The 18,142-nt window shown below is 39.4% G+C and overlaps 1 protein-coding gene across 1 annotated transcript in view; it reads left to right on the forward strand.

The window, feature by feature from the left end:
* The first annotated feature begins 18,003 nt into the window (after positions 1-18,003).
* The window catches only part of GMPS (guanine monophosphate synthase), a 79,120-nt gene continuing 78,981 nt past the window's right edge, over positions 18,004-18,142 (forward strand). Inside the window, exon 1 of the mRNA XM_040480568.1 lies at positions 18,004-18,078. Coding sequence (XP_040336502.1) covers positions 18,034-18,078 — 45 coding nt within the window. The 5' untranslated portion in view covers positions 18,004-18,033. The remainder of the gene's footprint in view (positions 18,079-18,142) is intronic.

Consider the following 18,142-nt stretch of genomic DNA (forward strand, 5'->3'; position numbering starts at 1 on the left):
TCATGATTTCGCGGTCAGTGAGTTTGAGCCCCTTCTCGGGTTCTGTGCTGACAGCTCAGAGCCTGGAGCCTGTTTCAGATTCTGTGTCTCCCTCTCTCTGACCCTCCCCCGTTCATGCTCTGTCTCTCTCTGTCTCAAAAAAAAACAAAAAAACAAAAAAACAAAAAAACAAAAAAACACCTAACCTCAAACCATTTAAAAGATAAAACATGTTATTGCCCACCTCTCCCAAATATAGTTAAATGTTGCAATAACTTCTCCATCTCAAGATTATTTTTTTGTTGTTGTTTATTTATTTTGAGAGAGAGGGAGAGAGAATCCCAGGCAGGCTTGCACTGTCAGCGCAGTCCCATGCAGCGCCTGAATTCTCACGCACCCTGAGAACATGACGTTAGCTGAAACCAGGAGTTGCAGGCTTAACCGACTGAGCCACCCAGGCACCCCTCTATCTCAAAATTATTAAGAAAAAGGTTGGTTTCCTGAAGACTGACATTAAAATTTTAATACAAAAAGTTACACATTTGTTAAATGTAGCCTGTTTAGATAGGAAACCAAACTATACAAATATTACATTTCTGAAAACTAATTTCATGCAATGTTTCAAGGAATTTTTTGCAACTCTTTAAGGAATAGTTTATGAACTTAGATTCTTCAAAGAATGACTTCAAAGGTCAAGGAACTTGCTGAAATATTTTTTTTAAGTACATGTGCATGGTACATAACTTGGATGATGGATTAATGTATTAGAAAGTTTAATACTAAGATATGTAAATAGAAGTTATTTCTAGTTCAAGACTCATGTTAGAAATTATTCATACTGTCTCCATCCACTTAAATATTGAAAAACAGCTTCTTCTGTATTCTTTACCCTAGGATCTCAGGGTAGTCATAATTAAATTCTATTCCATTTTTATTTATTTATTTTTAAAGATTTATTTTTCTTTTCTTTCTTTTTTTTTTTTTTTTTTTTTTTTTTTTTTTTTTTTTTTTTTTTTTTTAGAGTGGGGCAGAGGGTGAGAGAGAGAGAATCCTAGGTTCCACACTCAATGCAGAGCCCAGCTTGGGGCTTAATCCCATGACCCTGGTGATCATGACCCGAGCCAAAATCAAGAGTGTGAGGCTCAACAGACTGAGCCACCTAGATGCCCTGGATGTTTTCTTGTTTGTTTTTAAGTAAACTTCACATCTGACATGGGGCTTGAACTCAAGACCCTGTAATCAAGAGTCTCATGCTCTACTGACTGATCCAGCTAGGTGCCGCAAGCCAGAGCTTTATTTATTTTATTTATTTATTTTTTAACGTTTATTTATTTTTTTTAACGTTTATTTATGTTTGAGACAGAGACAGAGCATGAACGGGGGAGGGTCAGAGAGAGGGAGACACAGAATCTGAAACAGGCTCCAGGCTCTGAGCTGTCAGCACAGATCCTGACGCGGGGCTCGAACTCACAGACCGTGAGATCATGACCTGAGCCAAAGTCGGCCGCTTAACGGACTAAGCCACCCAGGCACCCCCCCCCCCCATGCCAGAGCTTTAAATGTTACCATATGGCTATCCAAAGCTGACATTCAGCTGATAATGCCGCATCAAAAAGAGACCAAATCCTTTTCAGTCAAGTGCTCTTCTATAGGAGCTGAGTTTTAACCAAAAACAGGTTGAGGTGAGGGATGGGTCAGGAAATTCTGATATGGAATATGGTCTGATCTTGGCTTAACTAAGGTATAAGAGACAATGTAATGTGATGCCAGATATTACACATAGTAAGTCAGGTGGTCATACGTAATACGTTCTCTGCATTTAAACCCTCAAGGCTTTTTAGAAGATCCATAAATAACAAACTGATTTCCTTTAACCTGATGTGGCAGTTTTATTTTAAAAATTTATTTTATTTTAATGCTTGTTTATTTTTGAGAGAGAGACAGAGCAAGAGCAGGACAGAGAGAGAGGGAGACACAGAATCCGAAGCAGGCTCCGGAGCTGTCAGCACAGAGCCTGATGTGGGGCTCGAACTCATGAACGGTGAGATCATGACCTGAGCCAAAGTTGGATGCTTAACTGACTGAGCCACCCTGGCGTCCCATAATGTGGCAGTTTTAAAACATAGCTTCCAAAGTCTTTATCATTTCTCTCTTTAAAATTTTGTTTTAATGTGGGGCACCTGGGTGGCTCAGTCGGTTAAGCGTCTGACTTCGGCTCAGGTCATGATCTCACAGTTTGTGAGTTCAAGCCCCGTGTTGGGCTCTGTGCTGACAGCTCAGAGCCTGGAGCCTGCTTCAGATTCTGTGTGTCCCTCTCTCTCTGACCCTCCCCTATTCACGCTCTGTCTCTTAATAATAAATAAATGTTAAAAAATTAAAAAAAATTTTTTTTAATGTTTATTTATTTTTGAGAGAGAGCGTGAGCGGGGAAGTGTCAGAGTTAGGGAGACATAGAATCAAAGCAGGCTCCACGCTATCAGTGCAAAGCCTAGTGTGGGGCTCAAACTCACAAGCCATGAGATCAAGACCTGGGCCTAAGTCAGGTGCACAACTGACTGAGCCACCCAGGCGCCCTCGTTTCTTCCTTTGAGAGGTGGAGTCTGTGTCCTTTCCCTGGGATCTAGGCTCTCTGACCAATAGCATACAGCTGAGGTGATGCTGGACTAATTTCCAGGTCCAGGTCTTAAGAATCTGGCAATTCCCACTTCCTGCCTCTTGAGACAGTCTCTTTTGGAACTGAGTACCATGCATTAAGGGAAGAACTATCTGGACAGGACCTAAAGCCCATGGCTCTCGGTTGCTGGCTGAACTCCCAGTCAGCAACACCAACTTGGTTGCCATGTGTGTGGCTTATCTAGGAAGTGAATCCTCCAGCCCCAAGTTAAGCTATGCTTGCTGATGCCAGTGGAGCAGAGACAAGTCTTTACTGCTAAGCCATGCCCAAATCGCTATTTCTTTCTCAGAAGACCTTGTGGTAGTCTTATGGGACAGGCTGAGACACTCTTCTGCAAACCTGGACATGTTTCCCCACCAGGGTCTCAGTGTACCTCAGCAAATGTGGACCAGCCCTCACTATGAAAACAAGACTGATACTGCATGGGAACTTTAGCCTGTACTGTGATGCATAGCTATTCTTTTTGCATACTCAGTGCTCAGTACTCACTCACTTCTGGTAATGTCATTCTTTTTCCTGGTCTACCCTGATCGGGGTGTTCTGGTAAAGCTGGTGAAACTGCCCAACACAAACCCTCCTGATGGTAGCCACGGTCCCTTCTTGCTTTCAACTGCTCCACTCCCTACTTTGCCCTTCTCCACTGCACATGCTTGAATGACCAGAGAGTGAACACAGGGTTCATTCTGGTCCTATCAGAGTCCACTGTATAGATTTGTTACAATTTCCAGCCAGTCTCAAATTGATGATACTGTCTATTTAGGTTCTTTCTAGTTTGATGATTTGTTTTCACTATCCCCTTCCAAATTATTTATATATATGTATAATATAATAATATATCTAATATATAGGATTTACACACAGTACGATAATAATATATACACATACATGTATATATTTTAGAAGTAAAATTTCTGGGTGAAAATGTATTTTTAAAATGTGATAAAGGAGCACCTGGGTGGTTCAGTCAGTTAAGCATCTGACTTTGGCTCAGGTTCATGATCTCACAGTTTTTGAGTTCAAACCCCAGGTCAGGCTCTGTGCTGACAGCTCAGAGCCTGGAGCCTTCTTCAGATTCTGTGTCTCCCTCACTCTCTGCCCCTCCCCTGCTTGCACTCTGTCTCTCTCTCTCTCAAAAATAAACATTAAAAAAAAATAAAAAATTAAATGTGATAATATTGTCAATAGTCCTACAAAATTTTTTTGCCAGTTTACACTGTTTAACTTTGGTTAGTTCCATCTGCTTATCCTCATTAATCCTTTATTAATTAAATTTTTTAATGTTTATTTATTTTTTGAGAGAGAGAGAGCAAGCTGGGAGGGCAAAGAGAAAGGGAGAAAGAAATACCAAGCAGGCTCCATGCTTTCAGTGCAGAGTCCAATGCTGGGACTTGAACTGACTAACTGAGATCCTGACCTGAGCTGAAACCAAGAGTCAGAGGCTTAATTGATTGAGCCACCCAGGCACTCCCTCATTAACCCTTTATATATCAAATTTTCAGCCTTCACCAATATGACAGGTACAAAAATGTGGTGTTATTTTAATTTGTATTTTTTTAATGATAAAAGCATACGTTCACATTTATTATATATGTATACATTTCTTAAAATTTCATTTATTTTTTCTGTGATCTGAGGCTGAATCTCTCAAAAATAAGGTATAAATTACATCAAAAAATGTTTTCATATTATTTTATTATTGTTAGTTAATATCAACACAGTTTTTGTTCCTTTTCTGGTATTGTTGCAAGATTTTTTACCTCAGGACCCGGGATTCATTGACTTTCCACTTGGAAGAATGAAGAGGTGGACACAAAATGAACAGTAGGCAAAAGTTTATTAGAGTAGAAGATTTGAAAGAATAGTAGGAAAGCTCTCTTTACAGAGAGGGGACACTGGAAAGTGAATGCCCACCGACAATAGACAAGGGTCCTTGTTTTATAAGGTGCTGGTCGTCCCCCCTCTTCCCTTCCTCTTTGTTCCTTCTGAGGTCCTACCTCATTGGCTGGACAACTTTAGGCGCTGGTTTGTCCATTCCTGAGTGGCTCGTTTCCATTGTATGAGGGGTGGTCTATGGCCATACTTAGGTCTGTTGTCAAATTCCTGAGGGAAACCTGAGGGGGAGTAGGTGGTGTATGTTACTTGCTTAAGAGGAACCTTAAGCCCGAGGGGGTTTGCTGTGGTCAGACACTCGCAGCATTGTGCCAAAATATGTGTTTTTCCCACACAGGGACATCAGGTCCTAATCTTTTCCCTCTCTGCCTATGTATTCCTATTTTTCCCTACCGTGGTATCCTGTTTTTCCATTTGGAAGTTTGTGGAATTTCCTTTTTCTTAGAGTTCAGAATTTTCACCATGATGTATGAAGGTATGTGCATGTATGTTTTTCTATTAATCTTAATAAATACTTTTTAGGCCTTTGAATAAAGTTCCAAATCTTTCTTGAATTAAGGGAAATTGTTTTTCAAAATATGTTCAGTTTTTCCATTCTTTTTTTCCTCTTTATTAATTCCTGAAAATCCTAGTAAACTTTTCATTTGTTGACTGGATTTACCTCTTAAGTTTTCTCTCAAAAATTTTTTTTTTCTTTTTGCTCTATGCTGTTGGGAATTTCTAAATCAAGTCCTTCAAAGAAAAATTGGAAGTGTACAGTTAAAATTTGTGCACTTTGGCAGGGCTTAGGGTAAGGAAGGGATGAATAGGTTGTAGAACATAGAGGATCTTTAGGGGAGTGAAGCTGCTCTGTATACTATAATGGTGGTTACATAAAGTAAATATTTGTCCACACCCATGGAAGTACACCCCAAGAGTCATCCCTGATGTAAACTATGAACTTTGGGTGATGCTGGAAGCTGAGCTATCCAACCAGCCTGATGGCAGGGCCCGGGCAGTAGACGGATCGGGACTGCAGGGCGGCCCGACAGTGAAGCTTCTTGTACTCCTGCTTTTATGTAATTTGGCCTTAGCGTTGGTCGGGGCAGCCCCCCTACCAATGAAAGTACCTGGGGATTTGTTGGTTGGGGAATTGCGCACGACGGGCCCCCTGGGAAAAGAACCACTGGGGAAAGAAATAAGATTCTGCAGGGAAATTATGGCCCTACATCCAGCCCTTGCCACCCCCTATAAAGACTCCTCTACCTAAAGGAAGGATAGCCCCATATATTTCCCAGCCAAGGAAGGGGGACAATGGATTTGAAACCCCCACTCCGGCAACAAAAGAATGTATCTATGGATACAAGTTACTCCAACCCCTAGGCCCACTTGGCCCCCAGGAGGCATTCCAGATGATAACTGGACCTGGTGGGTTAAGGTACAGAATGGTTCATTAGTTCCTAGGTATACATTGTCTCTCTGGGAGCACATAAGGCGTGGGTTCCCAGTGCCCTCTTGGCTCCCTCCTGGCACCCCAGACCAAAGCGAATACTTTTGTCCCTCATACCGCAAATGGCACAAAGGAACAATTTAGAAGTCATGTCCTTGTAAGACATTCCACTTGAGGTGTTGAGAGCTAGATGACCTTGAAAGGGTAGGAGGGAATGTTACAAGAAAATAACTATGTTGTTCCCTAATGGGTGACTACACAAAGGAACATTTTTAGAATTAGGTAATGCCAAGAAACATAGATAACTGCACGCTACAAGGAATTTGCTAACAAATATAATGCCACGCTTGCTACAATAAAGCAGCCAGTCTAACACACTGCTGTTGTCTGTGTCCATTTTTTTTTTTTTTTCGCCGACGCTGTTCATCCTTCGGGAACCCCTGGACCTGCTGGGGCTGGACCTCGGCAGGGTGAAAATGAAATTCAATGCAGGTTCATCAGTTATCACAAATGAACCATTTTGGTGGGGGATGTTGTTAATGGGGTGGGGGAGGAGTGTGGAGGCTATGCATGAGTGGGGACAGGTGTATATGGGAAATCTCTGTACTTTCTCCTTAATTTTGCAACGAACCTAAAACTGCTTTTAAAAGTAAGTCTATTTTGGGGGTGCCTGGGTGGCTCAGTCAGTTAAGTGTCCAACTTCCACTCAGGTCATGATCTCCCAGTTTGTGAGTTCAAGCCCCGTGTCAGGCTCTGTGCTGACAGCTCAGAGCCTGAAACCTGCTTCAGATTCCATGTCTCCCTCTCTCTGCCCCTCCCCTGGCTCACACACACACACACACACACACACACACTCTCTCTCTCTCTCAAAAATAAACATTAAACATTTTTAAAAAATAAGTCTATTTTAAAATATGTAAATTTTATCTCATTAAAAATGATTGTAGAAAATTATTTGCACGGGGATTGGGATGGTTGGAAATTTGATGAATTAAGAGCAGCAGAGTACTCTTAAAGCTGACTCTTTAAGATGACTCTTTACTCTTTAAGATGACTCTTAAAGCTGATGGGTTTATTGGGGGATCATTTTACCGTTCTATTTATTCTGTACATATTCAAAATTCTCTGTAATGAAGAAAAACAGGCAAAAAATGCATTAGTTAACAGCTGTTATTCATTGTGCTCTTCAGTTTGTTTCAAAAAACAAAAACAAAAGCAGAGAGAGGGTTTTACTGGAAAGATATTGATGGCCCCCCCGAATCAGTGGAAGGCTCGGAGAAATGGCTTAACAAACGCACAGAAACCAATGCAAGTCAAGGCCAGACACAAGGAGTTATAGCTATCGATTACAGGAAATTTTCCAAAAAACGGCTCCAATGACAGGCCTGTGATCTTCGAGCTTCAAGTCTCTCCTGGGCTCTGATAGAAAAATGAACACCACCATCTAGTGGTTCCTTCCTACACTTATGTGTGGTTGCAGATCTCTTTACTTGTTTCCCAGCTCACTACCATCTGAATTATGTCTTCTATACATCCCTCAGAATTTTTTCATTGCTTGGTTTTTTGTTTTGTTTTGTTTTTGTTTTTTTTTTGCGGGGAGGTGGGGAGGGAAGGTAGAATCAGGTTTACCATGGTCTAATTTATACACGGTAAAATTTTACTTTACAGTTGGGTAAGTTTTGATAAATATAAACTATTTTGACAAATAGTTATATAACCACCGCTACAATCAAAATATGGAATAGTTTCACCAGTCCAAAAAGTCCTTTGTGCTCTTTTGAGGGAAATCTCTCTAGCCATCCCTCAGCCCCCACTGATCTGTTTTATCTCACTATAGTTTTGCTTTTCTAAAATGTCATATAAATGGAATCACTCAATATGTAGCTTTTTGAGTCTGGCCTCTTGAAGTTAGCAAAACATATTCATCTATGTCGTCACCTGTATTGACAGTTCTCCCCTGTCCTCACCCCCTTTTCTTGTTTTAGCTGAGTAGTATTTCACTGTATGGATATGACAGCATGTGTTTATTATCCATTCACCAGTTCAGGGACATTTGGACTATTTCCACTTTGGGCAATTATGAATAAAGTCACTATAAACACTGTGCACAGGTTTTTGTGTAAACATAAGTTTTCATTTCTCTTGGGCAATTACCGAGAATAGGATTGCTGAGTTGTATAATATGTGTATATTTAACTTTATAGGAAACTACCAGTATGTTTTCGAAAGTGGTTGTGCCATTTTGCACTCCAACCAATTTTTTTTTCTGCTTATGACATCCTACCTGGTTTTCCAATATTGCCATGTTTTACTTCTAAATTTTTTTCTTGTGTTATTTTATAGGATTTTCAGAAGATTGGGAAAATGATACCAAAATATTTTAAGTAGCATATTATGTTTATTAACTAGTGACTAATTTTTAAAATTTATCTCCCCCTTTAGTGGTTGGGGTCTTGATGTTTGTCTTAATTTCAATAATGTTTTAGCGATTACTATGCCTGTTATTTTGCTATAAAAATTTCCCCCATATCTTGCCATATTTTAATGTACATGATTTTTAAAATAAGGACAGAGTACATAATGCTTTAGTAAATGATTCCACAATCATATACAGTAAACACGTTGGTTTGGGAGCATAATTCATTCTGGAAACATGCTTGTAATTCAAAGCACTTGTATATAAAAGCAGATTTCAAGAACCATTGGCTCAGTTGTGATCATGTGATGTTCAGTATCACATACTATTTGTATTACAAGACACCGTTCCTTTATCAAGTTAAAATTTATTAGAAATGGGGCATCTTGGGGTTCAGTCCATTAAGCGGCTGACTTTGGCTCAGGTCACGATCTCAGGGTTTGTGAGTTTGAGCCCCGCATGGGACTCTCTGCTGTCAGCGAGGAGCCTGCTTGGGATTCTCTCTTTCTCTCTCTGTCCCTCCCCATGCCCTCTCTGTCAAAAGTGAATAAATAAATAAATTTTTTTAATTTATAAGAAATGTTTGCTTGCCTTGCAGAATACTTCCAGAGCAAGTTACTCGCAATCCAAGGCTTTAGTGTTTTGGGTACTCACAATGTGCTAGTCACGGGACTATATTCTAAAAGTAACTAATAGTTTGTATTGTCTTTTATCATTTTAAAGTGCTTTCATATAAATTATTTTTAATTCTATGTAAGTTAAGCTGATTTTAAGTGGCTAAGAGGTGGAGAAAGCTGGAGAAAGAGGTAAAAATGTGTGAGGGGGAGGTTGGGAAGTGGAGAAAAGAAGGACATTCATGAGTACTGTGTTGGGTAACCATGTTTGTCCCACCCTGAAATTCCCTTGGGAGTCTTTAAGATACACCTTAACATTTTTTTATAGTCTTTGAAATGCTAATTAACTGCTTACCTACTTTTTACAACTAGTGGAATTTTATGTTGGGCCACACTACCAATAGGGAAAGACATCTTCTTTTCTTTTTTTTTTTTTTTTTAACATTTATTTATTTTTGAGACAGAGAGAGACAGAGCATGAACGGGGGAGGAGCAGAGAAAGAGGGAGACACAGAATCGGAAGCAGGCTCCAGGCTCTGGGCCATCAGCCCAGAGCCCGACGCGGGGCTCGAACTCACGGACCATGAGATCCTGACCTGAGCTGAAGTCGGATACTTAACCGACTGAGCCACCCAGGAGCCCCGGGAAAGACATCTTAGATAAAATGGAAGTAGGTATGGAAAGGCAAACTTTGTCAAGTTTCTCCTTTCAGGAAAAGTATCTATTCTTGTAACAGGCCCAAAGTAAAGTTGGGTCATGCTGCTTTCTTCTACTCAGCTCAGATTTGTGGCATCTTGGTTGAACTGAGGCTCTGAATGAAGAGCTGATTACTAGGAAGATGTTGAAATAAAAACATCAAACTATTGGGGCGCCTGGGTGGCTCAGTCAGCTGAGCTTCCTATTTGGGCTCAGGTCATGATCTCATGGTTTGTGGGTTCGAGCCCCAAGTCGGGCTCTGTGCTAACAGCTCAGAACCTGGAATCTGCTTCAGATTGTGTGTCTCCCTCTCTGCCCCTTCCGCACTTGTACTCTGTCTCTCTCTCTTTCTTAAAAATAAACATTAAACAATTTTTAAAAATCATCAAATTATTGGTTACAAGTAGAACGCCCTGTATTTGTGTAAGTATTATGATGCCTATTGCCAGAATACTAAATTCGTGCACATTATGTGAAGATAAGTGATTTTTAAAAAAATTTTTAATGCTTATTCATTTTTGAGAGAGAGAGAGAGAGAGAGAGAGAGAGAGCGTGAGCTGGGAAGGGGCAGAGAGAGAGGGAGACACAGAATCCGAAGCAGGCCCCAGGCCCTGAGCTGTCAGCACAGAGCCTGACACGGGGCTCGAACCCACAAACTGTGAGATCATGACCTGAACCGAAGTCAGATGCTTAACCAACTGAGCAACTAGGCGCCCCAAGATAAGTGGTTTTAATATAGGAAAACAGCTTATCAAGTCCTAAGGTAAAAATTCCATGGAAAGTGTTACCATTACTTGTATAAAAACAGATAGCATACTGCATTTCAAAACCTGGAGGACTTCTTTTTCTTCACCCTCACTGCAAGCTGTTTTATGGTTACTTCTTTCATTCTTATATATGTATATTTAATTTTTTTATTATTTATTTACTTCTGAGAGAGAGAGAAAGAGACAGAGGGAGACGGAGCACAAGTGGGGCAGGGGCAGAGAGTGAAGGAGACACAGAGTCCGAAGCAGGCTCCAGGGTCTGAGCGGTCAGCATAGAGCCCAAAGCAGGGCTCGAACCCACAGGCTGTGGGATCATGACCTGAGTTGAAGTTGGATGCTTAACCGACTGAGCCACCCGGATGCCCCTATTTTTTTTTTAATACACAAATGCTCCAATAGCAATATTATTCACAACAGCCAAGAGGTAGGAGCCACCCAATGTCCACTGGCAGATGAATGGATAAATAAAATGTGGTATATACATACACACAATAGAATATTATTTGGCCTTAAAAAGGAAGGAAATCCTGTCCCATGTTACAATATGGATAAAACTTGAGGACATTATGTTAAGTGAAATAAGCCAGTCATAAAAAGACAAATACTGTATGATTTTACTTATAGAAGTTGTACCCCTCCATTTCCTAGCTGTGGAGACGGGACAGGATTTGGCTGAATCAGTTCCTCCCAGCAGGATGTCAGTTTAGCTGCAAGAGAAGGAGACTAAAATCTAAGAGCACAGTGGGACAGAGGGCACAGCAGGGATAATCAATAAAAATATAATTATAATAATATCCAATGGTCTGCTTTAATGATATTTAAACATATGAATGTATCATATATGGGTGGTTATTTTTATTATATAGTCATTCCTTCAAGAAAGGATTAACTGCAAGATTTTTTTTTAAGGAGCTTTTATGGTGTATATTATCTTTTAAATTTTTAAAGTATTCTCAAACTTACAGCAAAGTTGCAGTAACAGTACAAGAAGCTCCCATTTGCCCTTCCTTTACAGAGGGCATTCAAGTTTTGCCAATTATCCCATTATATCCTTTATAGCAAGAGGACTCAACCCAGGAGCATGTATTTACTCAGCTTCTTCTCCAATCTAGAACAGTTCTTCAGCCCTCCCTTGACCTTCATGTTCTAAGATTATCGGGCTAACTGTATTTTTTCCCAGCATTGCCCCACATTTCCAGTTCCCCATGTTCTTCTAGAGCTCTGTCTCTTAATCCAGACAAACTCTGTGCCTCAGTCCATGAATAGAAGTAGACCTGTGTCACTTATGAGGCTGGGGTAGAAAAAGCCATATAATCTTCTATTTGGCTCTCTTTCACACACAGACACATACACACATTCCCTGGGAAGTCCTGAGGTCATGTATAGGAAATCCAGTTACTCTGAGGCTGTGGTGATGAAGAGACCATAGAGAGGTAGAGATTTCAGATGGGCTGCAGCCATTCCAGCCCTCAGCTGTTTGAATCTTCGAGATCAGGTGTCATAGATGTGAGTGTGCAAAAGTCTTCATGTGATTCTAGCTCTCAGCCTTTGAGCCACACTAGCTAAGGCCTAGTGGAGCCAGGCTCTGGGCTGTATCAGTTGATACCTTAGGATGGAGAAGAGTTGTCCCTGCTGAACCTTGTTCAAATTGTAGCAGAGTAGTGTTGTTTTAAACCACCAGGTTTTTGGGTGTTTGTTGCAAGCCATTAGATAACTGGAACACTTGTAGACCCGTTATTTTGTGGAATGTACCTATATTTGGGTTTGCCTGATGTTTACTCACAGTTGGGTTATGATGTCCATTTGTTCCACTACCGTTGTTAACTTTGATCACTTGAGAAAGGATGTGCCTTCAGTTTTGTCCATAATAAAGTTATTCTTTTTTCCTGTATTATTATTTTGTAGAGATCTACTTTGAGACAATGTAAATAAAACCTGTGTATGACCCATCTTTCATCCATAAGTTTTACCATCCGCTGATGTTTCTTGACTGAATTTATTATTTATATGAGGGTTGCAATATGATAACTTTATAATTCAATTATTCTTTTGAGTTTTATTAGTTGACATTCTATTTATCACAAGGGTTTTCTATTTAATCATTCGTTTATTTATATCATCAGAGACTGATGGGCTCATAATTTAATCAATGGGTATAATTTGTTTACTGTCACTATTTTGATACATTGTCTCAGATTTGGCTAGCAAAGTCCTTTCAAACTGACTTCCCCCAAACTGACATGTCCCCATTGTTCTCTGAACACTTCCTCACTTCCTGACACAAAAAAGATGTTCCTGGTCATCCTGTCCCTGCTTTGATCCTAAATTAACCTTTTCTCCAAGAAGACCTGGTTCTTGTGGGAGAATAGTATTTAGAAACTGCTATCTAGAGGCTAGGTTTGCTTGTTGCTACTGGTGGATACTGCTTCCAGGTTTTTTCTGTGCACAGAGACAAGTAAATACAGTAGAGGGTGGTGAGTACTAATGAAAGGGATATGAGAGCACAAAAAAGGAAGAGAGATCTAACCCAAGCCTTCATAGTTTTGGGAGGGGAACAGAAATATTCTAGACAGAAGATATTTATGCGCAAAAGGCCTGAGTCAAGAGAGAACATGTCTTGTTTAAGGAACTAAAGCAGTTTAATATGGCCAGAGTAGAGTGAGGTGGCATTGGTAAGAGAGCAGGATACAGTAAACAGGGGCTAGCCAAGTCTCCAAGGACAAAATAATGTTAGAAGTTTTAAGTTTATCCTGAGAGCAATGGTGAACTATTAAGAAGATTCTGAGCAAGATATATATGATTAAAAATCACTTTAGAACAGTTGGAGCATCTGAGTGGCTCAGTCCGTTGAATGTCTAACTCTTGATTTTGGCTGAGGTCGTGATCTCATGATTTGTGAGTTTGAGCTCCACGTCGGGCTCTGCAATGGTGGCGTGGAACCTGCTTGTGATTCTCTCTCTTTCTCTCTCTCTGCCCCTCCCCTTCTCTCACTCTATCTCAAAATTTTAAAAAATTAAAACAAATTAAAATAAAAAATCATTTTAGAACAGTTGTCTTCAATAAAAAAAAACCCCTCACATTCCACCCTAAAAGGATTTTGAAAAACAATGTACTTCCTTCCACATTTTAAGTTGGCATCTAATATTTTTCATGAGTTTAAAAGTTAATCGTTTAATTTTTATTTATTTATTTATTAAATATTTATTTTTGAGAAAGAGTGTGCACGCGAGCAGAGGAGGGGCAGAGAGAGAGGGGGATAAAGAATGTGGAGCAGGCTGACAGCCATGAGCCCCATGTGTGGCTCAAACTCACAAACTATGAGATCATGACCTGAACTGAAGTCAGACTCTCAACTGACTGAGCCACCTATGTGCCCCTAAAAGTTAATTTTTTTTAATGGGAGGTTTAAAATATCTTACATTTTTAAAGATGAAATGACCTTGGATTGTACCTGAAATAAGTATTTTATGATACGATACTTGCCAAATCTGAAAAGTCATGTAAAATTTCTATCTGTGGATTTTATCTGATGTTATTACCTAAAAAAAATGGCTCCAGAAACCACAAAATTACATTTGTAAGTATTAGGATCACTCATTTACGTTGCCTAAGTTGTCCCGTCCCCCCCATCCCGGACAAAACTATGTATGAGACAGGTGAAGTTCTTGTAGGTTTCAGATGCTTCAATTACTCATTAAAAGAGGTTTTCAGGGGCGCCTGGGTGGCGCAGTCGGTTGAGCGTCCAACTTCAGCCAGGTCACGATCTCGCGGTCCGTGACGATCTCGCGGTCCGTGAGTTCGAGCCCCGCGTCAGGCTCTGGGCTGATGGCTCAGAGCTTGGAGCCTGTTTCCGATTCTGTGTCTCCCTCTCTCTCTGCCCCTCCCCCGTTCATACTCTGTCTCTCTCTGTCCCAAAAATAAATAAACATTGAAAAAAAATTTTTTTAAAAGAGGTTTTCAGACTTCCCTTCCAGCAAAGATAGAGGAACAGGAACTGGATTTATTCTTCTGCTGGAACAACAAGAGCAACAACAAGAATTCAGACAAAATATATGAAGCAATGGTTTCAAAATACTGGATATCAAGCATCAAAGGACAGTGACCCGTGAGAGACCAGAAACAAAAGAGATGAGCCCTAAAAAAAAAAAAAAAAAGAGAGATGAGCCCTTCAGTTTCCCCAGCTACTGCCTTGATAATCTCTAAATTATAGATATAACTGTATTAATTAATAATCATGTAAAGTGTGAATGATCTAAATACTCCAATGAAAAGAAATGAGTAGATCAGACAATAAAAGCCAGACCCAATTATTTGCTGCCCATAAGAAACACTTTAAACATAAATATAAAAACAGGTTAAAGAGTTGCAAAAGATACCATGTCAACAATGAGTCAAGAAAGCAGGCATGCTGTTTAATTGTATTTTTTTTTCATTTGTTTTTTAGGTAAGCTCTAGGCCCAATATGGGGCTTGAACTCACAACCCTGAGATCAAGAGTCTCATTCTGACTGAGCCAGCCAGGCACCCCAGGCATGCTATTTTAATATTGGACAAAGTAAATGTCAGAGTAAAGAATATTACCAGGGATAAAGAACGTCATTTCATAATGATAAAGTGGTCAGTAACAATTTAAACATTTATGACCCTAACAACAGAGTTTCAAAATACATGAAGCAAAAACTGATGGAACTATAAGAAGTTGATAAAAATCACAAGTATAATTGGAGATTTTAGAACTCCTCTCTCAATAATTGATAGAACAAATAGAAAATCAAGAAGATAATAGTCTTGGTGCGCCTGGGTGGCTCAGTCAGTTAAGTGTATGACACTTGGTTTTAGCTCAGGTCATAATCTCGCAGTTCGTGAGTTCAAGCCCCGCATCAGGCTCTACGCTGACAGTCTGGAGCCTGTTTGGTATTCTCTCTCTCTCCTCTCTCTCTGCCCCTTCCCTGCTTGTGCTCTCTCTCTATCTAAAAATAAATAAATAAACTTAAAAAAAGAATTTAATAGTCTTGAGCAATACTATCAAACAGCTTGACCTATTTGCCATTTATAGGACACTCTACATGACAACAGCAGAATACACATTCTTTTCAAGTACACAGAGAACATTCACCAAGATAGACTATATTCTAAGCCATAAAACAAACCTCAATAAATTTAAAAGGATTCAAATCATACAAAATATATTACAAAATATATTCTCTGACCACAATGGAATTAACTTAGAAACCAATAACAGATCTCTGAAAAATCCTCTAATGTTTGGAAATGGAATAACAGGCTTTTAGATAAGCCATGGGTCAAAGAAGAGATCAAAAGAGAAATTAGACACTATTTAGAACCAAATGAAAATTAAAATATCATATATAAGATTTTGTGGGATATCAGTAGAGCAGTTCTTCGGGAGAGACATAGAGCTAAATATATTAGAAAGGAAGAAAAAAAAAGAAAGAAAAAGAAAAGATCTCAAATTGATGATCTCAGATTCCAACTTAGTAAAACAGGAAAAGAGCAAACTAAACACAAAGTAAGAAGAAGAAAGGAAATAATAAAGATTAAAGTGGAAATCAATGAAATAGAAAGCAGAAAGACAATAAACCTAAGAGCCTTTCTTCGAGAGGATTAATAAAATTGGTAAACTGCTATCTAATCAGACTGAGGAAAAGCAGAAAACAAAATTACCAGTATCAGGAATGAGAAATTTGACATCACTACAGAGTCTAGATATCAAAAGGATAATAAGAGAATATTGCAAATAACACTTTGCCTATGAATTTGACAACTTAGACAAAACTGACAAATTCCTTGAAAAACACAAAATGCCAAAGACCAATCAAGAAAAAATAACCTGAACAGCCCTATGTCTTTTTAAAATTTTATTTGTTAGTTAAAAACCTTGCTACCAAGAAAACTTCAGGCTCAGATGGCCTTATTGGTGAATTCCACGAAACATGTAACAAAGAAATAAAATGAATTCCACACCAACTCTTTTAGAAATAATAATTCTATGTAAAATTTCAGGGAGTGCCTGCGTGGCTCAGTCGGTTAAGTGTCTAACTCTTGGTTTCAGCTCAGGTCATGATCTCATGGTTCAGGATTCAAATGGCACATCTGGTTTCACACTGACAGTGTGGAGGCTGCTTCGGATTCTCTCTGCCATTCCCTGCTTGCATTGTCTCTGTCTCTTTCAAAATAAACAAATAAACTCGGGGTGCCTGGGTGGCTCAGTGTGGGTTAAGAGTCTGACTTCAGCTGAGGTCATGATCTGAGTTCAAGCCCTGTGTTGGGCTCTGTGCTGACAGCTAAGAGCCTGGAGCCTGCTTCAGATTCTGTGTCTCCCTCTCTCTCTGCCCCTTCCCCACTCACACTCCATCTCTCTCTGTCTCTCAAAAATGAATAAATGCTAAAAAAATTTTTTAAAATAAATAAAATTCTACACAAACTTTCAACCTTATTTTCTGAGGCCAGCATTACCCTGACACCAAATCCAAAGACATTAAAAGAAAGCTACAAGCTAATATTCTTCTTTAAAATAGATACAAAAATTTGAAATCAAGATTTAACAAATCCAATACATAAAAAGGAAAATATATCATGATTCCTTCAAACTTGTCCCAAGAATATAGGGCTGGTTTGACATTTACAAATCAGCTCATCAATGTAATTTACCACATAAACTGAAAAAAGGCATATAATAATCTCAACAGACACAGAAAGAGCATTTGACAACATCCATTCCTGATCAAAACTCTCAGCAAAACAGGAACAGAGGGGAACCTCCTCAACTTGGTGAAGGCTATCTATGAAAAACCTACAACTTATGGGTGAAAGACTGAATGTTTTCCCTCTAACATCATAGTTCCAGTGAGATTGGGCACAGACATTTGGGAAGTTTTGTTTTGGAATTGTTGATTTTGGGGCCCAAAATGCCATTGAACATCTAACTAGGGATTTACAGGGTAATATGGATCTGGAGCTCAGAAGAGAGAGCTGTTATAGAGCCTATTAAAAGATATTTTAAAACGAATTTATATTTTTAAAAACCCCAGAGAAACAAGGTGAAAAGTTAAGATGAGAAGAGGGTTAGGAATGGAAATATTGAAGAAAAGCAACACTGAAGCCTTCTCCTGTAGGAAGATATAGGAAGAGGGGCAAGAAAAGGTGACCAAAAGAGCATGAGCTAGCCTTAAAAAAAAAAAAAAAAAAAGTGACCAAGAACAATCTTACAGGTGAAAAGACACCTCTAATGGTGTGTCTGTAAGCGAAATCCAGTTTCAAGAAAGAGGGAGGGGTCAAGTCAAAAGTTGCAGAGGACCTTAAGATTTAAGGATTGTGGTACATGCTGATATGCTTAGCCATAAACACAGGTGACCATCAGAACATATTTAAAATAGGCATTATCTAGTATAGATGGGCTTTAGCCAATCCTTAATACTGGCACATCATATTACATTCCATTCCATTCTGGGTCAATATTGATGCAACTGAGTCTTTCCTATTGGTTACTACACCGTTCTCTTACTACACCGTAGGTTCATACGGACCTACCAAGAGAGCCCAGTATCCATGGCTTTAGAAAGTTCAAGTATCCATTTTTCAACTCAAAAAAGGGTAAGTGAAATACTTTCGTTGACTCCAAGGCCTGATAAGATTTGGGGCCTTTTGTTCCTGAAAC

The sequence above is a fragment of the Herpailurus yagouaroundi genome, unplaced genomic scaffold (genome assembly GCF_014898765.1).
Source record: "Herpailurus yagouaroundi ecotype Mexico unplaced genomic scaffold, PumYag 159, whole genome shotgun sequence".
Lineage (NCBI taxonomy): Eukaryota > Metazoa > Chordata > Mammalia > Carnivora > Felidae > Herpailurus > Herpailurus yagouaroundi.